We start from the raw sequence: 26,772 nt of genomic DNA on the forward strand, positions 1-26,772 counted from the left end.
GTATTTTTTCTCCGCTGCCTTTCGTCAGAACAGATTGGGGATACGGGCACTGCGACCATCACTCCTCTCTGCTCCCTCTTCTCTCCCCACACACCCCACCCCCACCCCTTCCACATCACCTCTTCGTAATACCACGTCAACCCACTCATCTCTCCATCCACGAACACACGCATGAACGCGCAACGCTGTGTAGTCTTCCTGACGTTATCAGCCCTCCAGCTTTTCCTTCGCTCTTCTTCACGAGGCTTTGTTGCGTTGTCCAGTAAACACACGTGCGTCATATTACGCCTCTTTAACCCCCTCCTCCTCCTCCTCCTCTCTCATTCTCACCATGAAGGTTATCGTTGCTTCTGGCCAGGACGGCTCCCGCAAGCACGAGGTGGAGCTGGCGGCCAACGCCACGCTCGCAGACCTGAAGAAAGCCTACCGCTCGGAGGTGGATGTCCACCGCAAGTCTTTTAAGGTGCCCGGCCCCATCGCTGCCGGCGGCTCGGCGCCGACTGCGGATGGCACCAAGCCGCGCCCAAACCTCATAACGCTCTCGGAGAAGATGCCCCTGTCGCAGCAGGGTGTAAAGGATGGAACAGTGATCACTTACAAGGACCTCGGCCCGCAGATCGGCTACCGCACCGTGTTCTACGTCGAGTATGCCGGCCCTATCGCCTTCATGCTGCTGTATGCCATGCGCCCCTCGTTCATCTACGGCTCTGCCCCGATGCCAGCCTATGGCTACACGCAGAAGCTCTACATTGGCCTTTTCATTACCCACTTCCTCAAGCGCGAGCTCGAATCCATGTTCGTCCACAAGTTCTCGCACCCGACAATGCCGATGCGGAACATCTTCAAGAACTGCATCTACTACTGGTCCTTCGCCGCCTTCATTGGCTACGTGCTGTGCAGTCCGTTCTTCACAGCGACCAGCGCCGCGCAGTCCAATTTCGGCGCCGTGTTCATGGTCATCAACGAGCTGCTGAACTTTGCGGTGCACTACCAGCTTAGCACGATGCGCAAGTCGGACGGTGACACCACCCGCAACGTACCGCAGGGCCCCCTGTTCGCCCTTGTCTCGTGCCCGAACTACTTCTTTGAGATCATGTCGTGGGTATCCTTCTCCATCGGCACGAACATGCTCTCCTCGTGGTTTTTCACCCTGGCCGGCTTCGTGCAGATGGCGGACTGGGCCAAGAAGAAGCACCGCGGCTACATCAAGGCAGACCCAGCCAATAAGAAGAAGGCTGCGATTCTGCCCTTCCTCATGTGAGAGGCCGCACTAGCACATCAGCATCACGGGTGCGCGTTAGCAAGCGAGTGGGAAAGTAGCAAGAGAGCAAGCGGCAGGCTCTGGTCTTGTGGGCTGTCGCCACCGCTACCTTCTCTTCCCATCGCCATGTGTGTGTGTGTGTGTGTGTGTGTGTGTGGCTTGGGTTGTGCGTGAAGCACGAGTGCCTCGTTTTGTGTTCGCCCCCCACCCCACCCCACCCCACCCATCCTCCGATACGCGCGCACACGCACACAACAGCGCGAGAGACCGAGAGAAGGACGGTCCTCGCTTCCTTCCACCCCTCTCACTCTATCCTGTCTTGTCCCTCCTTGGCCCAGCTTCTCCCTCACCACCATCAGCACCCCTCCTTGGACCTCTGCCGTGCTTCCCTTGTGTTTCACCACATTGAGGTATTTCCGTGCGCATGTGTTTGTCACCTGCGATTTAGCAGCAGTGACGCTGGTAAGTACTAAGAAGAGGAAGAACACAGGCACCCACACCCACACACACACACACACACACGCGCGTGCACACGTGCAGGTGGTACGTGTGCACGCGCGTGTGTGTGTGTGTGTGTGTGTGTGTGGGTGCACAATTTGAACGAAGAAAATGGGCAACGCGGAGGACGAGTCGGATGAGCATTAATTTAGGAATGTTGAACTGTGGCAAACGAGCACGTTTTGTTGCTGCGTCCAGCGACCGCTCCCTCTCTCCCTCCTCCCTCCTCCCTCCTCCCAGCCAGAGCACACCGACACACACGCACATACCGAAGGTTGTAAAGGAGCTTCTTCGGCACGCTACTGATTTCACTGAAGCCTCCCTCTTGTTATTTTAGACCGTGCGTGGGGACGAACAGTGTTCCCTGGCTGAAGAAAGCCTTGGCTCTCCTCTCGCATCAGCAGTGTGTTTTACCGCCCCTTCTCTCCCCTTTCGCCTCTTCCTCGGCATCTCCCTCGGCACTTCGCGCCCCTTTTCCGTAAGAGGAGAGTTGCAGGTGTGTGCGTGTGTGGGCCTCTTACCTGTTCAAGTATACACGGGTAGCACCGACACGTGTGTGCACGCCATTTTCTCTTGGTTTCCTCTTTCACATTTTCTACTCGTTGACACCTGGCGAGGGAGGGGGAGAAGGCAAAGGAGTGGGAGGAGGGGGGGTGTATGGTCCTAACACCCCCCAGCTCTCCCTCCTCTCCCTTCTCTAGCTTTCTTCTATACATACGCACATACATATATATTCTAATTTTGGCTTTATCAGTGGTCTCTCTTCTCCCCCGTTCTTTTCCGTGTTTTGGTCGCCCTCACACACGCACATACGCGCCAACGCGGCGCATCTCCCCCTCCTCCTCCTCCTCGTCTGTTTCTCTTCTTGCTCTCTTCCTCCTTCTTAAGTGGCTACCGTAGTGGCGATGATGACGAAGACTATCGATCGCAGAAGCGCTCATCAGCAGACGTGCTCGCGCCTCTCTCTCCTCCACACCCCCCACTTCACATGTCATTTCATCGACAAGTCTGCCGAAGACGAGCGTGGAATTAAAAAAAAAAAAAAACGAATAAAAACAACGCAAGAGAGCGGAAGTCTCGCCGCGCGCACACGCACGTACGCCGAGCGTAGTCTATACATCTACACACAAATGCGCAGTGCGCACTATGGGTGTGGGTGGTGGGAGGCTACCGTGCAGGTGCACCCTGCCTGTTAGTGCAGCGCCTTCTTCCTTTGCTCTCACCTCATTGTCATCTGTGCCTTCCCCTCTCTCTTCCTCAGCCGCCCCCCCCCCGCGTCCTTCAACACCCCCTTTGCCTACGCACTCGCTCGCAACCTCCGTCGTTGATTATCGGCTGCTGAGGTGTACCCGATTGCGCAGCACTTACACACACACACGTACGAGCTCCTCTGTCTGTCACTGCGCCCTCTTACCTCTCTCTCTCTCGTCTCTTCTGCTGCGCCTGCATGCTTCATGCCAGCAGAAACGAGCAGCATCAACCGCTCGCACCTGATCACACACATGCATGCCCATGCAGTGTCATAGACGCACAAGAAGAAACAAACGGGTAGACACAGAGACGAAGAGAGGACGGCACACACGCACGCACATTACAGCTCAGCTCTGATGAGCGTGTATGTGCATACGTGCGTCCATCGCACTCTTCTCGTCGATAATTTACCCAGATCTGATTCGACGCGTGTCCCTCGCTCCGTAGCGCCCATCGTGGGGCTGCCGTGGCCGTAGCCCACTCACTTACGCGCACTAACTTGCGTTTACGCGTCCAAGTCCCTCCACCACAGCACAGTCTCTCCCTCTGCACTCTCCCCCAATCTCGTGCTACGCGCACGCTGACTCCTTCATGGCTGCCGGGACGGATGAGGCGACAGTGGACTACATACGGAACCACCTAGATGAGGACCTGGAGGCAGTGGCGCAGCAGCCCGGCCCGCCGCTCATCCGCCCCTCCCTGGCGCCGTTTCTCACATCCGCCGGGCTGTTCAGCCTGGCTGGGGTTGCGCCGCAGCAGCACTCCCTGGCGCCATCCATACGGAACCGAGGCAGCAGCGTAGATCCTGCGCACCCTGACGGCAGCCCCTTATCGTCAGCGGCGCACACGGTGACTCTCATTCTCCAGGTCATGTCAATCAAGGATGTGAGCCTCTCGCGCGAGCAGCGCAGTCGTGTCCTCCTGCACTCCCTCTCCTCCACCTGCAGCAGCTCCGGTGCGACGTCCAACGGTGCTGCAATTGATATGGACACGGACACCCTGGCCTCCCTCGCCGCCGACGCCACCCCGCAGATGATGGAGGAGCAGCAAGATGAGCAGGCGCGGCAGCATACACCGTTGCTGCCAAGCGGTGGCCAGTGGCGGTGCCTGCGGCTGGAGCTGTCCGATGGGTTTCAGCGTGTGCTCGCCGTCGAAGACGCCTCTGCGCGCACGCGGCAGCGCTATGGTGGTGTGTTAGCCAAAGAAGGCATCTCGCTTGGTGCCAAACTGCAAGTGTGTTTGACTGCATCGCTGGCGGACACCACGGCCACCACCGTGCCGTGTGTGCAGCACGGCGTTCTCCGGCTTCACGCCGGGAACACCGAAGTAATGGGTGGCCGAGTGAAGGCACTGGAAGTGTATTGGGAAGCGCAGGCTCGGCTGCAGCTAGCAGCGAGCACTGGACGACCCTCAAAGCAGCAGCAGCAGCAGTACCAGCTGCCAAGTCTCCCTGACGGACCCACGACGTTAGCCTCCGTCCCACCTGCGCAGCAACAACCGGTCGCAGCTTCCCCACTCACCTCACCAGCACCCCCATCACAGCAGCAGCCGCAGTCACGCGCAGCTCTCCCCTTGCAGCCCCTTCGATGCTGGCCCGCTCACGCCGCCCAGCACCCACCTCACGTGCCCTTCTGCACAGTGGCCTTCATCACGGAGGTGGTGTCCGATATGGTCATCAATGAGCCATCCCCTGGGACCACCCACAACAGCCACCACGTCGGCGCAGATCCGAACCCGGCAAGGGACGCCTTCACGTACTCGCTTCTCGTGCAACTGTCCTCGCCCAGCGCTGTGGAGTGCGAGACACCACGACACCTAAACGACACCCCCTCACGGCGAGGTGAGGAGCTGGGGCAGGTAAGCGAAGACGATCACCTCATCGTCGACCTTGGCCATGCCTGGCTGCATCAGCTGGTCGGCATGCCCGCAGATGCGTTCCGCATGCTGTCCCTCTCGAACGCCGCGGCAGATGTTGAGAAGCTTACGCGCACCGTGGAAGCCGTCGGACAGGCGCTGGAGCAGTTTGGCAAAGGGTGCTTCACGCTAGTGCGGCGAGCAAGGGACAGCATTGTGGAAGTGGTGCACGCCGTCCCAGCGCCCTGAGCGAAGTACACAGCAAGAATGGGGAGAATGAAACAGCGCTGAAGCGACGCGCTCCCTCTCACGTGCTATTCCCCCTCCCTCTTCTTCTTAGAGTACAACGCTGCTCACCTCAGTGATAAGGCCCGCGTTCTCACCATTGCCACAGTGATGATGGTGCTGGTGATCGTTGCCAAGGTGCTTGTTCGTTTTCGCTCTGCAGAGTCCGTTGTCGCCCCCCTCCCACGGCGATCCACCTCCCCCTCCTTGCCTCAGTGAAGAGCAAGTGGGGTCGAGCAAACGGTCGTTGTGCATGATTCGTCGGTAGCTGGGCATGTGAGTGCAGATCACCACGACCTCACACCAATTCCGCGCTGCCTCTCCCCCTGCCGCAAACCTCTCGCCTACGCCCCCACTACCTCCCCTCTCTTATCAGCACCACACACACACACACACACCGTTCTTGCAACTTTCCCTGCACGTCTGTGTGTGTGTGTGGGTGTGGGTGTGTGGGTGGGTGCGTATGTCTGCGAGTTGTGACGTCTATACATCCAGCTCCCCTCCCTGTTCTCGCCTTTTTCCGCCTCACCTCGAGCTCTGCACTGCGAAGAAGTGCCTGGGGGACCCCCTTCTCTCTCTATCTCGGCCGGCACAGCTTTTCGCCCTACAAGCTCACTCACTCACCACCACCATCACACCCGTGTGTATACAGACCCTCGAGCCAGCACGCCGCTTCACCACGCATCGGAAACAGCGGTGCTGACAAGCAGGTGAGAGTTTTATCACTAAAGGCACCCCCACCTCTACGCACTTACACACACGCACGCTTGACAAGAGACAAACAGGAGCTCAACAACCGAAGAAGAAAATGGGCTGTGGTTACTCTACGTACTCGGCACAGGATGATATCGTGTGGAAGTACGGCGGCCCACCGGAGGAGCCGCTGAAGGCACTGAAGATGTTCCCTAAGCACCAAAACGGCCTTCTCTTCCGTCTTCTGTACGACGACGGTGAGCGCTGGGCCTTCTACAACGACACCCTCGAGTACGAGTTCCACATCCGCTACTACTTCAGCAGCGACAGCGACATCGAGGCACTGCACAATGCCACCTTGTCAGAGCTGGAAAACGGCAATAAGCTCGTCGAGATCATCGTCTACCCGAAGGAGACGCAGGACTTCATCGTAGGTGTGGCTGGCAGCTACACTAGCACCATCGAGGCTATCCCCATCACGGAGCGCTTCCAGTGGGAAAGGTCCAAGGAAAAGTACGAGCAGAAGCGGAGGTAGTGGCACCCCAACCCACCGCCCCACTCCCCTACTTTGGCCGCATTTCTCTCTATTCACAGTGATGACTGCTCTTTACCCTTCCTCCCCACGCCTCCACTGCGGGCTATTCATTACAGCCGGCCATGTGCACAGCATGGATATCCTTTCTCTCACTCTGTTTCATCTCGCTGCTGAGCCCTGTGTTGTGGTGGCAGTGATGGCACTGACCCCTCCACACACACACACACACCGGCTCACCCACGCCACTCCATTGTATTACCCTCTTCTCTCCTCCCTCTCTGTTTGCCTGTCCTTACCTGTTCTCGTTGGCTTGTGTTTCACTCTCTCTCTCTCGCTATGTTTTCCTCCACTTACGCTTTGTGCTTCTCTCTTGAAGAGCGCAGAGAGCGAGAGAGAGAGAGAGAGAGACCAGCACATCAGCTCACCAGACGCCCGCAGTCGTTTGTGCAAGTGCAGGAAGCGCTCCGCTCTTCCCTCCCTCTTTTCCTCTCCATTCCACCACCTCACTCTTCTCCTCTTTCTGCACCGTCATGGTCTTCATTTCCTCCTCCCCGCCCTACATGGTCTCTCACAGTTGCAGGTGTGATGTGTGGGTATGGGTGTGGATGTGGGTGAGTGACGAAGTGGCCTCTCAGTATGGAGAATATGTACTGTTGTGTGTAAGTATTCTTTGGCACTGCCTGAAAAGCTACGCTGGTATATGTATGTAGATATGCTTAGGTGTGTATAGGGATGAGGTGGCTGCAAGTGAAAGGGAAGGAAAGGACGAAAGGGAGCAGGGGCGTACACCCGACATGGTATGTTTGTTTGTTGCACACAACCACACAGCGTCAAACGTGCCCTTTAGCACACCCCATCGGACTCATACCTCTCTCGCTTGAATTCGCTCTCTTCCCCACATCGCCTGCGCCACTAACCTCATCTCTCTTTCCCTGTTGCCTCTGTTCGTGCTCTGGATGGTCGATGTTTGTTTTTTTTGGGAGGGGGAGGGGTGCTCCCACAGAAGCGCGTTTACTGACTGGCTGACAAGGGATTCACGCACGCGCGCGCGAGGTGCTTAATAGTAGTCTAACACGCATGGCCGCGCACCTCTCACTCCCTCTCTCTCTCTCTCCCGCTGCGTATCTTTGCCTTGGCGACGATGCTGACGGGGGGTGTTTACTGCCGCTTGTTGTTTTCTTTGTCTTTAATCGCCCCTTCCTCTTTGCCGCCCTGTGTGGTTGTGTGCTCCAACCCCCTCCCCTCCCCTCCCTCTCGACGCATGCGTATTCGTCTGCCGTGTGATGGACTCAGAGAAGGAAACAAAGCAAACAGATGAGATCACACAGCACTCTGCATCTGTGTAGATGTGGGGGGGGAGGAAGGAAGGAAGGAAGGGGGTGGATAGTGATGGAGAAGAGGCACAAGGCTTACTCATGAGAAGGATTTAGGAGGGAAAGGAAAGCGGTGTGTGGGGCACACATGTATATGAATGTGGCCCCTCTGCGTCTCTTCCCCACTCACCTCACGCTCTGCGTCCTGTGCTCAAGAAACGCTCGGGTGCCTCTCCCCGCCGCCGCCTCATCCCCTGTCCCCACATACGCGCCGACGTCTGCGTCCCTCTCGTCTCCAACTTCCTGCCGGCCACACGCTCACGCACACATCTTGCACCAGCCATGTGCCTTCCTCTGCTTTGCCGGTGTTGCCTTCTCCCAACGCCGGACTCCATGCACTGTGCGTCATTGACGCCGAAACGCCATCACCGCCACCTCTCCCCTTTCCCTCCATCCTGCCGCCCTGTCCGCCCGCCACCGCAGTCTGCCTGGGGCGACGTGCCTTTGCGTGTCTCTTCTCCCCGTTTGTTTGACTCCCCCTTCGCTTTGCCCCGTGGCAATTTGGTTGCTGCAGCCGTCGTCTGTGTGCGTGGGTATCACTGCTTCGTCTCACTTCCGAAGTTAGGTGAGAGCCGTCGTCGTCGTCGTTGGTGCCATTTTATTCGCGCTTCACGGGGCGTGCGTGGTCCTGCTCTGCCCTGCCAGTGTGCTCCCCGCCACACCACCCTAGTGGACACTGTGGCTTGGCTGCGTGCGTATCCAACCCCAATAGTTGACCATACACGCTCACATACAAGGCGGAGAATAAACACCGGCGCGCCCACCCACACGCACATCGATAGAGACAGCGAAACAAGACACAACTAGCTGCAGGCACAACCGCAGAGAGGCCGTGAGCATGCGGCCTTTTTCGCTCTTGTCTTGTAGCGGGCTCCGCTGCAGCGGCTGGTCCACCGCTGCGGTGGCGGTCGCTGCTGTCGCGCCCGCATCAGCAACAATCAGCTACTCGACTTGTCCGATGCGCTGGCAGTCGTCACGGCCCTACAGCCGCTTCTCTGGGGGTGGCAGGGGAGGTGGCAATAGCTCTTGGTCGCATGCGGGTTCTCGTGGTGCCGGCAGCCCACAAATGCCTCCTGGCCCCCACCCAAGCACAACGATGAACAGCACGGGTGACGGCGAGCTGAGTCTGGAGACCCGCGCCGCCCTCCGCGATGACTCGATTGTGATGACAGAGGTGGTAAAGCACCTACCACCCAAGGGGACTATTTCCGTCAAGTCTCTCTTTTCTGCCATGGACGAGAACATACAAGAGGCACTCAGCGAGCGGCACGGTGGACTGCGGCGCTTTCTCGAACAGCGCAAGCAGTTCTTCGTGCTACACATCAACCCCGCAGACGGCGTTCTCTACGTAATCGCCAACCCCATCGTCATTCAGCAGTACGCCACGCGCGATGCGCAGCGCAAAACGATGCGGCGGATGATGGGGCTCGACGACGGGGATGGCCGTCAGCAGCAGCGTCGTCCGGGCGGTAGCCGCAGGAACACCCGCGGACGTGGCGGCCGTGGAGGTGGTGGGGTTGGGGGTGGGGGTGATCGCCGGCCTCAGGGCTCCCCGTCGTCCTCGGGACCCTCACGGCCTCCGCCGCCGCCGCCGCAGTACCGTAACGAAAGCGGCAGCGGCCACTATGGAGGCGATGGGCGCCGTGGCCCCTCAACGCAGCGCGATGATCGCCGCGGATACGATGGCAATAACGGAAGTCGCGGGGCCAGCGATGGGGCACCCCGTCGAGGCGGTCCGATGGGCAGTCGCCATCAGTCCTTTGGTACTCGTTAGATAAAACAGGCCTCGTGCAGTCGTGCGTTCGTTCATCCGTGTGCACGTGTGTGTGTGTGTGTGTGGGTGGGTGTATGTGTGGGGGGGGGGGGGGGTCCCGGGTAGATGGGTGGGTGTTTGCTGCTGACGCATTGCCAGCGTCCAACAGACACAGCCCTGTGTCACCCTTTTTCCTTTGCGTTATGCTTTGAAGCGCGTGCTCCTTGATCACCTCGACAGCCGCTTCCCCCCACCCACCCCATCGATACGAAAACACACACACATGCATACATACATCGTCTTTGCACACCTCTACCGGTGCAGTTGCTGATTTCGATCATGTAGGATTCTCTTCCTTGCTGGTGGCTTTACTCTTATGCGTGTGTGTGTGTGTGTGTCTTTCCTATACTCTTTGTGTCGTCCCCACATCTGCCGTCTCGAATTAGGACTCCTCAGCGCAGCAGCCTCCCCTCCCCTGATCCCTCCCACCCCCTTTCCCTTGCACACCCACACACACACCACATGCGGCCAAACGAGAAAAGGGGGAGACTTAGTGGTAGAAGAATTAAGTGGTGTGGTCTCTGCGTATGGGTCGGTGTGCAAGTGGGTGCGGCTGCGTCTCCTCCTCGGCTGCCTGCCATCATCCCTTGTTGATGCGCGTGCATTTTGAGGAGGAGGAGGAGGATGTGTGTATGTGTGAGACGCCCGCCCCCCCTTTCCTCTCCACGCACACTACAGCTGCGGTCGCTTCCAGTACTGGTGCACTCGACCACATCTGATCGCGCATTCGGGAGAGAAAAGAAAGCGAAAAAAGCGTCATCTCTTTTCTCTCTCCGTCCTTTCCCTCATTTTCGCGGCACTACCTCCTCTCCCCCCCCCCCTCCAACATATCCCCACCGCCAACACCGTCTGCATCCTGTACTGCCACGATGCTCGCACGTGCACACGCACCTCTATCGGCATATGTGCGCGGTGAACAAAGCCCTACTGAAAGCGAAAACAACGATTTCAACCGCCGCGCCCGGCTGCCTTACCACCGCTTTATTTATTTTGCTCACATCCACGTTCACCACAACTACCTTCCCACCTAGTGGCAAACAACTCTTCTCCTTAGTCTATCCCGACCGTGTGGGGGTATGCGAGTTCCGCCGAAACTACACACACAATGAAGCCGATGCGTCGTTCTCTTCTCCGGTGGCACGCCGTGCCCGCCCACCCCGCAGCCTCAGGCACGGCACAGCCGATGCGTATCTTCACGGTGGTAACAACATTCGCGGCTCTTCGATCAAGCGGCGCAGCGGCGATCATCGACTCGCCTCTTCTCTCGCCGCTGCTTCATCAGCGGCGAACCGTTAGGCAGTCCTCCACCCCACCAGGGCCGCCGCCTTCTCCGTCGCCACCGAGCAGCACAGTCGATAGTCACAGCCCTGTTGCGTGTGCGAGCTCCGCCAGCGGCCAGAGCGCCGCAAAAGAGGCCCCTCCATCGCTCGAACCCGTACTTCTGGAGCTCAGGACACTCATCACACACTCTATTCCGATAGGGAAAGTGTTTCGTGCCCTGAGCCCCGCCTCCCAGAAGATCCTCGCGGCGCATCGTCTACCGTTGGAAGAGCTCCTGTTACACCTTCCGAACCATTTCGTGGTGCACCGCGTCGGCATCTCCTCCAAGATGTCCTACATAACCCCACATGTGTCGCCCGCACAGCACATGGACAGCAAATTACAGATAATGCGGCTTCCACCTGGAACGAAGCCGTTGCCGGCTCTGGAGCAGTGGCTGGGGCCGCAGAAGGCCAACCAGGTGGCAACCCCGCAGCGGAGCACCGCTGGTGGGCCGCCTCCCACCGGTACAGGCAACGACTTCGTTGACGCCACCGCCACGCTCAAAGAGCGCTTGGAGGAGGTGCTGACGTACATTCCGAATGAGTGGGTGGCATTCGCGGCTCTCGAGATGCCGCGAGAGGTCAAGATGCGGTGCATGGGCTACCCGTATGTCCGACCAAGCGCCTTCCTGCTCAAATACCCACAGTTCTTCGAGGTGCGCGTGCAGGACCGCAGTGGCAACTCCTTCCTGGTGCGGCGGGCACTGTCGCTGCAGCAGCAGCTAAGCAGAACTCGGAAACCATGAACAGAGGAGGCTATTCCAACATGCACGTAAGAGTGTATATCAATGAGGTTGCGTAGCTAAGCGTACTTGACTGTGTGTGCTGGGTACCTCCTTTCATGTGTGTGGGTGTCGGTACTCACAACGCCTTCACACGTGCCCTCTCAGCATACCGCATGTCATACTTAGCAACGGCACATGCACACCATCTCACCACCACCCTCTCTTATCCTCCACATCATTCAGGCGGCGGCAGCATTTGATGGGCAGGTATGTGCGGTATGAACCGTTCGAACAGGGTCACCGATGAAGGAGGGGTGGGCCTTTTAGTTTCTCAGCGTGTGTCCTCTCTGCCACACCATAGGCTCAACGCCACTCCGCCCCACCCAGGCCTGCCAAACTGGCCCATCCCGTCCGGCGAAGCAGCGCTAGAGACACGCGTGACAGCAGTGCGCCGACCCAGTCACCCGAGCATGGCCCCGGTCCCCAACTCTGCCCACCCACCCCCGTCTTGCAGGTTGTGTCACAGCCGGTACACCATTCTGCCAGCCGCCACCTCGTGCACCCCACGGGATGGCTCGGGCACCCCCAGCAGTAGGCAGTGAGGGCCAAAGGAGATGCGTTCGAGCTACGCTGACACTCTGCCCACCAAGTGGGCGGCACAGACGTCTTCCCTGCCGCAGGTCGCTCCAACGCAGCGCCATCCACGACCTGACCGCCGATGTGAGGGGCGATACATCGCTCTGACGCCTCCCCCACATTGTCGGCTCTTGACCCTGTCAGCACCAGAGGGTGGTTTGGCGTTGGCAGGGAAGGAGGGGGGGGTTTTGCCTGGCCTCGCCACGGAGAGCGTGTGTGTGTGTGTGGGGTGGGGGGGAGGTGCTGGGCCCTGCGATGCCACACACTGAGGTGTTCTCCCGCCGCCAGGGTGAAGCAGGGGTCAGAAGGAGCACGAGGGGTGGGCTGGGTTCTACTTTGGAGAAGGCTTGAGAGGGAGCTCTAGCTCTCAGCCTCTCCCTCGTTATGGCCCCCCCCTTTCTCCCACCTGCATGAGTGCGCCTCTGATTGCATCTACTTCACGGCACACACTTGTGACGTCTCGCGGAGACCTCCAGAGGAATACGCGCTTTTTTGTTTGCCACCACCGTTGTCTCTCCTTTCGCAAAGGGGGAGTGGCCTATAGCAGCACTGGCAGTGCGCTGCGGCAACGCGTAGGCCTTTTGACCGCCTGTACATGCACGCGACTGTGTGCGTGTGTGTGTGTGTGTGTGTGGACAGCGATGGTGTTGCCTGATCTCTCCGACTTCCTCACGACTACCGCCCCATCATCATTGTATACCTGCACCTCTCTCTCTCTCGTCACACGCTTACCCGCACACGAGCACACGTGTACGCACTCACAATCAACCGCATATGGGGCCAGCAAGCACGACGAGGAGCACACAGCAAGTCACAAGGAACTGCAACACACACATACACGCGCGCATATCCCAAACACTGAGAGAGTCATAATAGCATGGAAGCGGGGCAAGCGTCCTCGAGCGACGTGGCGCCATGGTGGTGGTCACACCGCAGCATTGTCGAAGAGGCAGAGCCTCTCGACGCCACGGCCGACGACGCTGCCGCAAGCTGCCTCTCCGCCATCGTCAAGCAGACAGCGAATCATGTTCTCGCTTACCGGAATGTCCTTCTGGACACGGTCAGTGTTGTACAGGATGCACAAGAGGGCAGTGCCACCAGTGGGTCCCAACACAGCAGTGACGCTAGCCACATCAGCCTCTACCAACACATGAAGTGGGATGGCGTCCTCCTGCCCCTTCTCACGCAACTCCGGAAGTGCATGGCCCGTGCCTGGGAAGAGCGCGCCGCCGAGCAGGCAGAGCAGGCTGCTGATGGCATGACGCCGATGTCCGCGTCGGGGATGGGAAGAGGCAGTTTCAAGGTCACGCCAACTGCCCACATCGACGCTGTTCAGGCCCGCCGCCTGCGTGCCGTGCAGCAGCAGATCTACCTCGCTTTCCTCAACGCGGTCCTGCAAGGACTCACAGACGGCGCGCGCGCCGCCGTAGTAACGGGGGTAGATACGAGTAACTCCGCAGCATGTGAGGAAGGAGGCAGTGCGGACGCACAACCGGGTTCGAGCTCCGAGACGGCAGATGCAGCGCCAGCAGCACGAGCTCTGTCACTGCTGATGGACAGTCTTCTCACCCATGTTCTCAGTTTTGCGACCTCGGGGACGGTGGTGACATCGCCACAGACGGAGACGGAGGACACTACAAAGCCCCGCCGCGGACAGCATCGCCGCACCTTAGCTCTTACGTGCACTCACACCGGTGACTGGTTCACTGGTATGTTGCCGCTGTACCTGCGCGCTGCTTACCAACAACAACAACAACAACGTGCTCATGATGGTGTCGCCGAGCAAAAAGGGGCTGCATCGGCGTCCAGATCCGCTGCGTTGATTCCCTCACCTGCTCTCTGTCTTGTGAGCTACATTGGTGTCTTCGTGCAAGGAGCAGGCCTGCAGCTTTTCCCATCGGAGCAGGAGGCATACCTGCCCTGTTTCAACCGCAAGGTACTCTCGCTGTTCAGTGATCAGATTGAAGGCTTTGTGCAAGCCGCCGTCGAGCAGTCTGAGTATGTGGCCGCTGGTATGACCAGCACGGATGCAGTGGCGGTGGCGGCGGCGCACATCCGCTATGCCGGCGACGTGTTGAAGGCCATCATCGACATGCAGCTCTACAGCGAGGACAACGCCACGGAAGTAGGAGAGGATGACTGTACGATGGTCTATGCTGCCCTGCCGTGCCCGCTGGCGCTGCGTGCACAGACGCAACAATCAGAGAAACGAACTGAGGTGGATTACAGTGTGGCCCCTCTTCTCGCCCTTACCTCCTACAAGGTATGTGAGCGGCTTCTTGGGCTGATGAGTCGCTGGTGGGTCACGTGCGAGCGCATGGCGCGGCACGCACGCACGTGTGTGGCTGCCGCGGCACGGCGTATGGATGAAGACAATGTCGAGGGGGAAAAGCAGGAGCAGCAGCAGCAGGGTGCCGATGGCCCCACCAGTGGCAATGACACGAGCCACCTCGCAGAACTCGAGGACGTGTGGCTGGGGCTGCGCAAGCAGGCCATGAGCTTCACACTCGTCCTCAGCACCTACAGTGAAACGACGCTCCTGATAGTCCCGTACACAGCTCTCCTCACAGACCTCTTTTTCACGCCTGCGCCGGATAGGTCTGCGCCGTCCGGTGCGCAGCAGGCGCCGCTTTCGTTGGAGACGTGGAAGAGCTGTATCCGTGAGTTGCACCGCGTCACGCATGCCAGTCAGGACGGCAGCTATGCTCTCTTCACGCACACTGCCTGCGGGGCACATCGGCAGTTGCGCATGCACCACTGCCATGTGCGGGACTGCACATTTGCCGCGGCGTGTTTCTCTCGTGCGATGGTTTGCCTCAGCGACCCCTCGACAGGTGCGCATGTGTCTGGGTGTGCCACAGAAGTTGGAACGGATCGCCAAGTCCACAGTAGCGGGCCACACAGCCTTCTACCACTTGCCTTTGCCGCACTTCAGCAGCCGCTGTCGGTAATGCAGGAGCACGTGTTCCACCCGCTTCTCAGAGTAAGCAGTGTGACGCTGAGCGTCCGTGCCGATGCGGTGGTGCGTGAAAAGGGCGGCGCAGGGCAGCATGGCGCCACACCAGACGCGTCCAGTGCCACGCGTGTCGAAGCCCTGACGGAGAACCCGCTGTCTGCTGTGCAGCTTGTGGAACTGTACTTTCCTCGCCACTACCGAGTCATGTCAGCCCTGGATCAGGCCATGCAGTACGTGCTGGATCGCTTTCAGGCGCTCGCCAGTAACAACACAGCTCTAGAAGAGACGGTTGACAGTGATGTCGCGATGGCGTGGGCGTCGCCTTGCTCCCTCCCCGCAACGCTCACGAGGTTTTTCGGCGCAACGATGGATGAAGCCTGCGTCTCACGAATGCGCAACACAGGTGACGAGGTGGCCACAAGCGAACTCCTCATGTTCTTTGCGGCCGTCTTCCGCACGCTGCCACCCACGGTGCTGCCTCGCGTGCGAGCGGCACTGGAGACCTTCCTCGGCGAGGGTGGGTGTAAGACGATGGAGTATCTGCGGCATCACATTATTGATCAGCGCCGCCACGGCCTCGCCGCCTTCTTTTTGCCGCCGCTGCGCGCCATGGCGCTCGACTACGCCACCGCAGAAGACGCAGACGTGAGCCTTGCGCTGGCAGCCAAGTACCCCTCTGGCTGTGCAATGGCGTATGCGTGGGAATTGCCCCGGCTGTACTTCTGGCGAGTCGAAGACACGCCAGTGGTGGCGGCGGCATGGCACGCTCACTCGGCTGCGCAGCGGTACCTGTGCGAGCTTGTCACGGCAGACTCTGCCATTTCCACCACGTCCACCCCCCCATTCCTCGCCATCCTGCAGGGGGCAGCAGTAGTGGTGAGTGAGCGGTCTGCGGCGCCGCACGAAAGCGCCAAGACGGCGTCGGGGCTGTTCTGGACGCGAAGCCTGGCGATTGATGTGATGGGCTCTGTCTTCTTCGGTATGTGCCGCTGGTGCGCGCTGCAGCTGAGCGCGTCGTCATCATCGCTCTCTGCGGAAGCGGCGGCGACGGTGATTCAACAGCTGTGTTGTCCGCGAACGCCGTCGGTGGAGTTGTCGTCGCCCCACGCTGTAGCGCATCCCTTTCTTCTCTCTCTGCGAAATCATGTCAAGGCGCAGGTGGGCAACAATCTGGTGGACGCTACTGAAGTAGAGGGCGCCGTCGTCAGCAAAGAGAACGCCGAAGATGTCGACGTGCCCAGCGTTGCGTCTCCGTCCCCGTCACAGCAGCTGTTGCGCAGCCAGCACTGCTGGATCTCCTGGTTCTGGGCCTGCACCTACGAGGAGGTGGACTCCACCGCACGCGTGCAGGCGGCCGCGAAAAGACTCCTGCGGGAGTTCTCTGCGGAGTGCGGGTCACACGCGCCGACGAAGACGCTCCTTGGAATCCGCGCGATGGTGGAGCAGATGAAAAAGGAGACATCCGACGCAGCCGTGGTGGCGGGCGAACTACAAGAAGCCCTCCGCGGCGACCTACGCGCGTTGCTGTTGCTGCAACAGCAACAAGAACAAGCTGAAAACGAGAAGGCCACGACCGTCGCATCCACCGAGGACACGGAGGCCGCGGCCACGACCACCAGCTTCGCCGCCGCCGCTGCAGGAGCCGTTCTTAAGCCGGTCACACTGCGTGGCTACCTTGATCAGATACACGAGGCCCTCGCTCAGCGTGCACGCGTCTCACCAGTCGACGGCGCCATCAGCGCCGCCACGCTCGGCCATCTCCTGCACGCCCTCAGCGACCCGCACCTGCCCATCACAATGAGCGCTCAAGAGCGGCAGCGCATGTGTCAGCGCCTCTTCTTTACGCTCGCAAACTCGCTGGCGGAGTGCACCCGCACCGAAGCACTGTCCTGCGTGTGCTGTATGCGGTGTGTCCTGCAAGACATCGTGCTCCCGTATAAAAAGAGCTTCCTGACTGAGGCCAGCGCAGCGCGCGTGTATCACCGGTGCCTCTCCGACACGGAGGCAGACGCGTTTCGCATGGTGCAACACATGTGCGACGACGTCATCATGGCCGTGCAGAGGATTGCGCTGCGGAGCGGTATTCTTGACGAGTGGAAGATCGTGCTGGTGTTGCAGCACCTCGGCGATCCACTGTCGCTCGTGCGCAGCACAGTCGAGAAGCTGCGCAGCACAGTAGAGAAGCTCACGGCCCGGCGCAGAGGTGTCATCATGGATGTCATCGCGCAGCAGCTCGCAATCGTGAAGAAGAGCGCGGCGCGCACCGGCTGCGGTGTCGCTGATGACGTTCACTGTCTCTTCACTCTTCATCCACCGTCACCACCTTTCTCTTTGCCTGCGGCGGCTAGTGCAAAGGCTGCGGTGAGAGCAGCAGAAGCCCTCACGACCTCCTCATCCGCCGCCGCCATGCCTGCGGAGCGTAGTGGCAGCGGCCAGAGAAGGCACGGCGACCGTCGAGAGAAAGAGCGGCGCAGCGAGAAGGACCGCAAGAGGGATCGGGACGATAGTGGTAGTGGCGATAGTAGCGAGCACCCCTGGAAGAAGTCTCGTTATAGGGAAAGCAAACGGCATCGTACCGACTTCAAGCGCACACGGCACTGAGCAGCGGGACGGCACAGTCCTCGACCTAAATTAGGAGGGGCGGTGACAAGGCGCAAGCAGCAATGTGAAAGACATCTTTGGAGAGCGTGCGGAGCGCCGCGTGCATTGTGAGCCGTGCCCCACCGGGGGGGGCCTCTTTGACAGCGATGAAGATGACTGTAGTGGTTGTCACTCTTGAGTGAGCGCATGAACGCGAAGAGAGATGAAAGGCAGAAAGAGAGAGAAGGGAGGGAGCTGGAAGCGGAGGTGTGCAGTACTGCTGACCGCTTCATTCCCTTCCCCCGCCGCCGTCGCGGATGGCGGCCTCTTCCCTCCCAACCTCTGTTAAGAGCCAAATATGCGCTGGAACAGGGCAGCAAAGGCATGGGGAACACACGTGCTCTTAGGCGGGCGGACAACCGAATTCTCGTAGCTCTACAACAAGCGCTGAGGTGAAAAAGGGCAGTGAAAGAGAACGAGAGGAGGCGGTAATGAAGGACTACAGATCCTGACAGGGGATGGCACAGTGCGAAGGAGGGAGAGAGAGCGGCATGGACGTGCAGGAAGAACAACAGCAACCAACAGTGGTAGAACGATGGTGACAGGTGTGTTGGACCTATGCGTCCCTTTCGCTATTCGCACTGCTCCCCTACCTGGCTTTACCCCACGTGCGTCTTCAAGCACGCACATGCACCCTTTCTCTCACGCGCTGCGTTCCCCCCCCCCCAGCGCACATCCACCAGTGGTGGTCCTCCTGGCGCCGTGCCCTTGTCCCCCAAACCCCTTCCTGCACCCTCGCCTCTTATCATTCTCGCTTTCACAAGCACGTACACGCACAGCTCACTTAAGCATACGCACGTACCTCCTCTCCCTTTACCTTCCCATCTCTATCAAAGCGTGCCAATCGATAATCATCGTCATCGTCACAGCACCTCCACAACAGCCCGTCCCCCCCCCCCCCGCCCCCTCCCCTCTCTCCCCCTAAACCACACACCAAAAAAAAAAAAACGAAAAGCGAACAACATGCGCCGCTTTGCCTCCCGAGCTATCTTCTCCGCGCCCGCCGCCATGGCAACTCGCTGCGCCACGACAAGCATGACGGTGCGCGATGCAATTCAGTCGGCCCTCGACGAGGAGCTCGCCCGCGACGACAAGGTCTTCGTGATTGGTGAGGAGGTCGCCCAGTACCAGGGTGCGTACAAGGTAACCAAAGGCCTCTCAGACAAGTACGGCAAGGACCGCATCATCGACATGCCCATCACGGAGCACGGCTTCACTGGCATGGCCGTTGGTGCTGCTCTCGGTGGTATGCGCCCGGTGTGCGAGTTCATGACCTTCAACTTCGCCATGCAGGCTATCGACCAAATTGTGAACTCGGCCGCCAAGAGCCTGTACATGTCTGGCGGCCAAATGAAGTGCCCCATAGTCTTCCGTGGCCCCAACGGTGCGTCGGCTGGCGTAGGTGCCCAGCATAGCCAGTGCTTCGGTCCGTGGTACGCGTCCGTGCCCGGCCTGAAGGTAATTGCGCCGTACAACTGCGAAGACGCCCGCGGCATGATCAAGGCGGCCATCCGCGACGACAATGCTGTGGTGGTGCTCGAGCATGAGCTTCTGTACGGCGAGTCCTTCCCCGTCACGGACGTAGCAGCTGACAAGAACTTTGTGATCCCGTTCGGCAAGGCAAAGATTGAGCGGGAGGGCAAGGACATCACCCTCATCGGCTTCTCTCGCGGTGTGGAGCTGTGTCTGAAGACGGCTGAGAAGCTTGCCGCAGAGGGCGTGCAGGCGGAGGTGATCAACCTTCGCTCCCTGCGGCCGCTCGACCGGGAGACCATCTTCAAGTCCATCAAGAAGACACACCGCGCCGTGACGGTCGATGAGTCCTTCCCTGTGTGCAACATTGGTGCTGAGATCTGCGCCTGTGTCATGGAAAGCGATACGTTCGACTACCTCGATGCCCCGATCGAGCGTGTGTCGTGTGCCGACTGCCCGACGCCGTACAGCAAGGAAATCGAGATGGCCTCGCAACCGCAGGTGGCCGACGTCATGGCCGCTGCCAAGCGCGTTCTCAGCTAAAGCTTATGCGCATGTGTGTAGGGGGAGGGGAGGGGGAGGGGCTTTCTCCAGTCGGCTAAAAGTCTTCACTGGTGTCTGCCTAGCGCCAAACGGAGGGGGTCACTACCCCTGTGCAGAGCAAGAGGGATCCGGCGCCCTCAAAGGAGGTAAAGAGAGGACGCGCGGGAGGGGCAACAGAGTGGAGGGGGAAAGGGAGGAGGAGAAGACGCGGTGCGCGCACTAGCGTGGCCACCATGCGTGCCTCGCATGCTCCTCGCAGATGGGTGGTCGATTACATCTCTGTGTGTGTGTGGGTGGGTGGAGAGGGGCTGCCTGTTTGGTCTGCGCCTGTGGACTCTGTCCTCCCCTCGCTCCTCGTATTCCCTGGCTGGTTCTCCTCCTTACGTTGTTTCGCGGGGTTTTGTGTTTGGGTTGCGATGTCCTTGCGCACCGTGTGTGGTGTGGGGCGGGGCGGGGGGCGGGGGGATGCGTGTGTACTGTAGGCGTGCGTTGTTGTTAAAGTTTTTTCTAGTCGCGTATCGACTTATACGGAGGTCAAAGAGAGAAGGAGACGTGTTTTGCTCAAAGAGAGCATTTCCTTTCAAAGACATCGAATGGAAGAGCTGTGGGGAGCGCGCGAGTGTCGACCTCTGTCCACACCACCACCACGTCACTGTCCACTCTCCACCTCACACTCTAACGCAGGCGCTAAGAGCGGCACAGCAGCTTGAGAAACGCCACTTATAATTTTCGTTTGTCGTCCTTTAGTTTGACCCAAGAAAAAAAGGAGCCCCCTCTCTCTGTGTGTCTGTGTGAGTGGCAACACCGTCGCTGTACACACACGCACACAAACGCGAGATGGTGAAGAGCTGCAACTTGCGCGAGATACACAGTTGTCGTCGCGCTCCTTCTCGGCGTTCGTTCGTCGTCCCTCTCTGTGCATACAGACGCACATGACGTCCGCATACTGGGCCAGTACGAGAATTTGTGCTCTCCCTCACAATGATTTCGGCGGTTTGGGAGTTGGGGTGGTGCAGCGAGGAGCGAGAGATCCTGCAAAGAGAGGGGAAGAGGTGGGGAGAGATGCGGAGAGGAGCATGGCGGCCATAGAGGTCCGCGTGTTCGACTGTGCGTGTGTGTATGTGTGACGTTGGGGTGATTCGAAAGCGATGCAGGTTTGAGATCGAGAGTGAGCGGCAGCCACGGAGCAGTAGTTGAGAAGGACCAGTCGTACTTACACAAGCTCATTTTTCATTTTCTTTCTCCATCTTCGCTCTTCAAACATTCTCGCGTTTGTCTTCTCCCCCTCTCTCTCTCTTCCAACTTCAGCCTGGGCTGTGTACCACAAAGTGAGCTAAAAAAATGCTATGACTCGTTTGGGGGGCTACGGACACCCCTTCGCAAGCGCGAGCGTCCCCTCCTCTGTCCCTCTTCTCCACCCACCCACCCACCCCCACGCCCGCATGCTTCTCTCTTGCGCACGTGGTACGTGTCATTTTTTGCTGTGTGCGTGCGTGAGCACAGGACGTACAGACCGCCGCCTCTGCGCGTGCATATGTCTCACTCTACTGCATCTCCCCCCTCTCCCTCCCCCTCTCTCATGTCATCATTTTAGCCTAAATGAGCAGGCGCTGTTGCGGCTACCGTGTGACTTGGATCGGGTACTTGGGGGTCAACTGACACACACACACGCGCGCAGTACAAAATCGAAAAGAACAGCACAGGAAAGGGACTTTACCATCTCGCAGTGGGTGCGTCTCTGTGTGTTTAGTTGTTTTCGTCGAAGGCCTGCCCGCGTGTGTGGCGCCTCGCACGGCACATGCTCTCCCAATACCTGCGTAAGCGCGTCTCCGTGGTGACGGTAGATGGTCGCAATCTCGTCGGCGTACTACACGCAGCAGATCAGCTACTGAACATCGTACTCACATCCTGCGTCGAGCGCACTGGCGCGCCGTACGACTTCAACGATGGCGTGCCCGGAGAAAACAACGGTGTAGTCGATGAAGGTACCTCCACGGCTGGCAGCAGTGGTAACACCGCACGCGGTGCACTGCCACCCATGGAAGAGGTGCAACTCGGTGTGATGATGGTGCGCGGCTCCGACGTCGTCACGATCGCTGCCATCGACGTGTACGAGGAAGCTGGCACAAATATAAAGGATTGGCGCGGACGGGATATGCCACCTGCTGCTGCAGCAGTAAGGCAGAGATAACTCTCCACGTAATGGACAGCGCTGGAGTTTTTTTCGCGGGTGTGTGTGTGTGTGTGTCGCCGTGGCTGCGAGAAATGGGCCTTTTAATGAACTCGCGTGTGTGTGTATGTGTGTGTGGGTGTATATTCACGTCTGGCGCAATGCGTCTTCGTCGACGTGCCCCATTCAATCAGCATGCATGCGCGGAGCAAACAACGCGAAGGACGGTAGCGCAGACCCACAACCCCAAAGCGAACACGTGGCGGCCTCACTCCTGTGGCCTCTTCACTCTCGCCTTCTTCTTTGGGCATGTGTGGCAGGAGAAGGAGAGGAGCTGATGATGCACGCTGCAGTGAGATGCCCCCGCGGCGGGGACGAGCGAAGTGGCGCGCACCCCCACGACTCTCCTACCGCGGCATATAAGTTAATGGGCTCGCTTCTATGGCTGGTATGTTCTGCCAGGTTGGCGAGTGGAGGGAGAGGGGAGGGGCAAAGAGGGGCAGAAGAAAAGCAAAGATGGCTGGGCCTCGGCGGCTCTGGTTCGTCCAGCTCTCTCCTCTCTCCCAGAGCACGCACTGACTACCTCCCTGTTGATCCTTTCGCTTCACGGTCACCTTCTTCTCGGTCCCTCATCGTTGCTCACTCTCTTTGGTCATCGGCTCAATGACGCCAGCTTCGATACACGCACACACACGCGCACACACAATAGTGGTGAAGGTCGAGTATGCGGGCGGGAAATCAGCAGCGCTACCACGACATTTTACGTCGTGAGGCTGAGACTCAGAAGAGAAGACTCCACCGTGGGTCGGCGCCCGTCTCTGTGCACAGCGGCAGTAGTCACGATACCGAATCATTATCTGGCTTCGTGAGTAGTGCCTCTTACGTATGCGACCCGCTGGCCGAACTGGGCATTCCCTTGATAGCCGTGCCGGCTGTAGTCAACTACGTCTGCGACCGCCGCGGCTTCACCTCGCTGCACCCCAACTTTCTTCTCTTTGAGCACCTGCGCTGCATCGTCTTGGAGCACAACGCATTGGAAACCCTCCACCATCTACGACTGCCACCGTCGACGGCCCGCGCATCCTCAGCTATGACTGCCACCGCTGGGCTTCCCTCTCTCCAGACCTCGCCTCCCCTTTACCGCGGATGTCGCCGGCTGACTCATCTCCACGTCGCGTACAATCGCATTCGCGACATTGCGGGCGACACTGACATCTCGCGCCTCTCCCTTCTCGAGCACCTGTCGCTGGCGCACAATCAGCTGACCGATCTCGACAAGGTGCTGCGTGCACTGAAACGACTGCGACGTCTTCACTTTCTGGACCTGCGCGGCAACCCAGTTACGGGGGAGACGCGATACCGCGAGCGATGCGTGGTGGCACTTCCCCAGGTGGAGGTGCTTGATTGCCAGTCTGTCACACCGAAAGAGCGCGAGGCGGCAGCGGCACCGGCGCGGTGGCACCAGCGCACACATGAGGAGGACCATCCGTGCAGCACCGCCGCTGGTACGGCTACTACAGCGAGTAGGATGCGGCCACATACATCGCCGAGCTGCGTGAAAGCGGTGAAAACGGCGGGTGATCTCTTCGCCAAGTCGCTCACGACAAGGGACTTGGAGCGAAACTATGTGGCGCACCTTCGCCGACGGCGGCAAGCACAGGAAGCGGCAGCGCAGAGAACCTCTGATGCCTGGCGACAGCAAGAGGAGACGTGGGAGTCATTTCACGCTGTCTGGACCCTCTCACAGCCTGGCATGCCGCTTTCCGCTGATGGCTGGCAACGGGTACAAATAGCAGCGGCAGCGTCGTCGGATAGTGCTGAAGGAGATGGGGAAAGGTCGGAGACGCATAGCTCCCTCTTCTCCACCCCGAACCTTCGGCTGCCGGCATCCCGCTCCGCTGGTGCATCAGCCGTGACATCGCCGCTGCATGCGGCCCGCAAGCAGGCCACAGCTCCGTCCGTCTCCCCTGTAACGACCACCACCACGGCAGCAGCGACGCCGACACGCGTGAGTGGTGGCAGCGGCACAGTGGTGCTGAGCGTGACAATCGACGTGCCGCTTGATCGTCCCCTCTTCCCCTCGTCTTCAGAGACGGCTGTCACGCCCGAGTCATCCAGCCCTCAGGCAGCAGCAGCAGCAGCAGCAGCATCCACCAAATCAGGCCCCCTCTCCCTAGTCGCCACCGCTACGCCACTGTTGCCCTCGCTATACGATAGTGCGTATTTCCGCACCCTCCGAGGTGGCTCTGCGACATCGCGCACGGACACTGTGCCGCTCCTGCCGGCCGGCACCTCTCCGCCTGCAGTGAGCTCGCTGCTGCCTGTGGAGGGGCCGTCGTCTGATCGACTCGCCACGCTACAACGTACACTGCAGGCCTCCGCTCACATTGTCCGCGTCGCAGCCGCACGGCAGAGCCCTCTGGGGACACTGAAGAATCCAGCAGCAGCAGCAACAGCCATGGACTCTTCGTCGGAGCGTGCGTTGTCAGGGCGACGTAATGTGGCACCATCGTCGTCACCGCTCACTGCCGCTATTGCGACCAGCGTTCCTGTTGAGCTCAGCACTTTGCGTACCATTCAGGAGACCAAGTATGCCGTCATTCCGCCGCCGTGGGAAGGCGCGAGCGAGCACGCTGCGGTTTCACCGGGTACCACCGGAGCCTTAAAAGCGACCCCCCATTGCATCGGTGTGATCTCGGCTGCCACAACTCACCAGGAAGCGCTCACAGAGATCCTGGTGCTTCTGCACGACGTCTACTCCCTGAACGAGCTCCAGACGCTGGAGGGCGAGTATGGTGGGGCCGAGCTACTGCGTCTGCTGCCGCTGCGCGAGTGGTCCGTCCGCGGGGCCGACAACGGAACTGGGGAAGCCAGAAGCACCACCGTGGCGGCGAAGCAGGCCATGTCATCTTTGTCGCGCCCTGGCAACCCTGGAAGCGCCGCAAGCGGCAGTGGCCGCGGTCCTGCCTCCCAGCATGATCGAAAACGCTTCGCTGCGGCCAAGGGCATCGTACACAGAGGCAGTGCGGGGGCCGGCTCAGCAGGTGCAGCGGCCGCACGTGGTGGTAACGCCGACGTCGCCGGAGGTGTGCCAACGGCAGCCGCTGCCGTGGCCGCTGCGCGAGCAGCGCTGCCTAGTGACCCGCAGCAGGTGTGGCAGCTCCTCACAGGTCCCTACATCGTCGCAGGGACGGCGGGTGGAGAAAGTCCCGGAGCCGCAGTCACCCTTGGGAAGAGCAGCGGCAGCGCCACCAACTCGGCGTCCCCTGCGGAGGCCACAAGCCGCAGCAACGCAGAAGTTGGACCCAACGCATCCTCTGGTGCTACCGCCGCAACCGCCCCTCTGACTTCCCTGCAGGACCCAGAAGTGGTACGACATCTTGTGCGTCCAATCGGCCCTTACGCATCGCACGTGCTGGGACCGCTACTGACGCTCCTGCGGGCGCCTGTGACTGAGGAGAACGTGCAGCCGATGTGCGACGCTCTTGCGGCACACCACACCGTGGACGAGAGAGTCGTTGTAGCGGCAGCCATGGCGGCGCCCATTTCGAGGAGCACCACCGCAGAGCCCCAGCCTCGCTCCGTCAGTGCGGGACCCAGGAGCAAGAAGGAGTTGGTCCTGGTGACAGAAGATAGCGGCAGCGCTCAGGTGAAGAGCAAGAGGCCAGCCAGGGGTGCAGCGTTGACCTCCTTCCCCGACGCCGTGGCTTCCGCATCTCGGTCGCCTGTGCCCTCTGTCATGGGCCCCCAAACGCGCACTTCCACAAAAGCCGCGCAGGTGCTCCTGCAGCAGTCCGTCCCTCCACAACTTACCCTCACCGCGGTGCTGACCTCACTTCTCTTCTCCCCGGCGTTTGTGCGCTCCCGCGTCGCCTACCTGGAGGAAAAGCTAACGCGTTTAGTCTCAGCGACGGCGGCCACTAGCGTCATAACTGCTGCCGACCATGCAGACCAGAAGAGCGGCCTCACATTCGCTGACAGAACCTCCCATTCCGGGAAGGGCAACGGTGCTGCGACAACGCTAGCCCGTCTCTTTCACCGCGTGCAGGCAGTTAAGATGCATGCTGCGCGCATTGAGGCCGCACTGGCGGTGGCGGGCCCATCCTCGAGAACGAACGACACATCGCTTCTCCTTGACCCTACACAGGTCCTAACCACCTACACTGGCCACCATTAGCCCGCGACAAGTGCGGCGTATTGTGGCAGCTGAGGCTCGAGGAAGGAGTAGCCAGAGATACGAATGGTGCGAGTGGTGGGATGCTCGCGGCCTCGCAGACCTTCGCTGCTTCTGCTTCCGTGCGCGTGTGTGTATGTGTGTGTGTATGTGTGTGTGTGCAGGGTTTTGAAGCAAATGCGGTAGTGGCGGCGACAGCGGCAGCTGTCCTGTTTCTTCGTTGTTTGGTGTGGTTGAGCTTCTCTGTCCTTTATGCAAAGATGCATCAGTGCTGCTGATAGTGTTGCGGTGTTTCTATCTCGATGTGAATTACGACTCTGCTCTCTCCCTGTACATATCCTCACCCACTCTTTCCTCTCCTACTTGACCATCTTTGCACCCTTTCCCTTCCTGTCTTTCTTTCTCTTCTCGCCGTGGCGTTCAGCATTCGGTGTCGTGGATGCGTCCCGGCACCGCCCCTTCCCGTTGAGGCGGTGGAACGTGAAAGGGGATGGCGCGGTGGTGGCGTAATGCGCATGTCTGTGCCCATTGCGCTTTTATGTTCACCTTCGAGGACTGGGCGGGGGTATG

General features: G+C 59.7%; 9 protein-coding genes across 9 annotated transcripts; all 9 read left to right on the plus strand.

The window, feature by feature from the left end:
- Nucleotides 1–331: 331 nt before the first annotated feature.
- On the plus strand, nt 332–1,261 carry LbrM_25_2220 (3-oxo-5-alpha-steroid 4-dehydrogenase, putative; the record flags this gene model as incomplete). Its single annotated transcript, XM_001565673.1, has 1 exon — nt 332–1,261. The coding sequence occupies one exon, from the start codon at nt 332–334 to the stop codon at nt 1,259–1,261; it is 930 nt and encodes a 309-aa protein (XP_001565723.1).
- Nucleotides 1,262–3,601: 2,340 nt separating this feature from the next.
- LbrM_25_2230 (hypothetical protein, conserved) lies at nt 3,602–5,113 on the plus strand (the record flags this gene model as incomplete). The annotated part of the gene is made up of 1 exon (XM_001565674.2): nt 3,602–5,113. One exon carries the CDS (start codon nt 3,602–3,604, stop codon nt 5,111–5,113), a length of 1,512 nt encoding a protein of 503 aa, XP_001565724.2.
- Nucleotides 5,114–5,957: 844 nt separating this feature from the next.
- Nucleotides 5,958–6,377, plus strand: LbrM_25_2240 (hypothetical protein, conserved; the record flags this gene model as incomplete). Its single annotated transcript, XM_001565675.1, has 1 exon — nt 5,958–6,377. The coding sequence occupies one exon, from the start codon at nt 5,958–5,960 to the stop codon at nt 6,375–6,377; it is 420 nt and encodes a 139-aa protein (XP_001565725.1).
- A 2,211-nt stretch (nt 6,378–8,588) lies between these two features.
- Nucleotides 8,589–9,524, plus strand: LbrM_25_2250 (hypothetical protein, conserved; the record flags this gene model as incomplete). Its single annotated transcript, XM_001565676.1, has 1 exon — nt 8,589–9,524. One exon carries the CDS (start codon nt 8,589–8,591, stop codon nt 9,522–9,524), a length of 936 nt encoding a protein of 311 aa, XP_001565726.1.
- Nucleotides 9,525–10,746: 1,222 nt separating this feature from the next.
- On the plus strand, nt 10,747–11,631 carry LbrM_25_2260 (hypothetical protein, conserved; the record flags this gene model as incomplete). The annotated part of the gene is made up of 1 exon (XM_001565677.1): nt 10,747–11,631. One exon carries the CDS (start codon nt 10,747–10,749, stop codon nt 11,629–11,631), a length of 885 nt encoding a protein of 294 aa, XP_001565727.1.
- Nucleotides 11,632–13,123: 1,492 nt separating this feature from the next.
- LbrM_25_2270 (hypothetical protein, conserved) lies at nt 13,124–17,803 on the plus strand (the record flags this gene model as incomplete). Its single annotated transcript, XM_001565678.2, has 1 exon — nt 13,124–17,803. The coding sequence occupies one exon, from the start codon at nt 13,124–13,126 to the stop codon at nt 17,801–17,803; it is 4,680 nt and encodes a 1,559-aa protein (XP_001565728.1).
- A 1,047-nt stretch (nt 17,804–18,850) lies between these two features.
- Nucleotides 18,851–19,858, plus strand: LbrM_25_2280 (pyruvate dehydrogenase E1 beta subunit, putative; the record flags this gene model as incomplete). The annotated part of the gene is made up of 1 exon (XM_001565679.2): nt 18,851–19,858. The coding sequence occupies one exon, from the start codon at nt 18,851–18,853 to the stop codon at nt 19,856–19,858; it is 1,008 nt and encodes a 335-aa protein (XP_001565729.1).
- Nucleotides 19,859–21,656: 1,798 nt separating this feature from the next.
- On the plus strand, nt 21,657–22,049 carry LbrM_25_2290 (hypothetical protein, conserved; the record flags this gene model as incomplete). The annotated part of the gene is made up of 1 exon (XM_001565680.1): nt 21,657–22,049. One exon carries the CDS (start codon nt 21,657–21,659, stop codon nt 22,047–22,049), a length of 393 nt encoding a protein of 130 aa, XP_001565730.1.
- A 703-nt stretch (nt 22,050–22,752) lies between these two features.
- LbrM_25_2300 (hypothetical protein, conserved) lies at nt 22,753–26,205 on the plus strand (the record flags this gene model as incomplete). Its single annotated transcript, XM_001565681.2, has 1 exon — nt 22,753–26,205. The coding sequence occupies one exon, from the start codon at nt 22,753–22,755 to the stop codon at nt 26,203–26,205; it is 3,453 nt and encodes a 1,150-aa protein (XP_001565731.2).
- Between the last annotated feature and the right edge of the window lie 567 nt (nt 26,206–26,772).

Source organism: Leishmania braziliensis, contig 37, assembly GCF_000002845.2.
Source record: "Leishmania braziliensis MHOM/BR/75/M2904 WGS CADA00000000 data, contig 37, whole genome shotgun sequence".
NCBI lineage: Eukaryota > Euglenozoa > Kinetoplastea > Trypanosomatida > Trypanosomatidae > Leishmania > Leishmania braziliensis.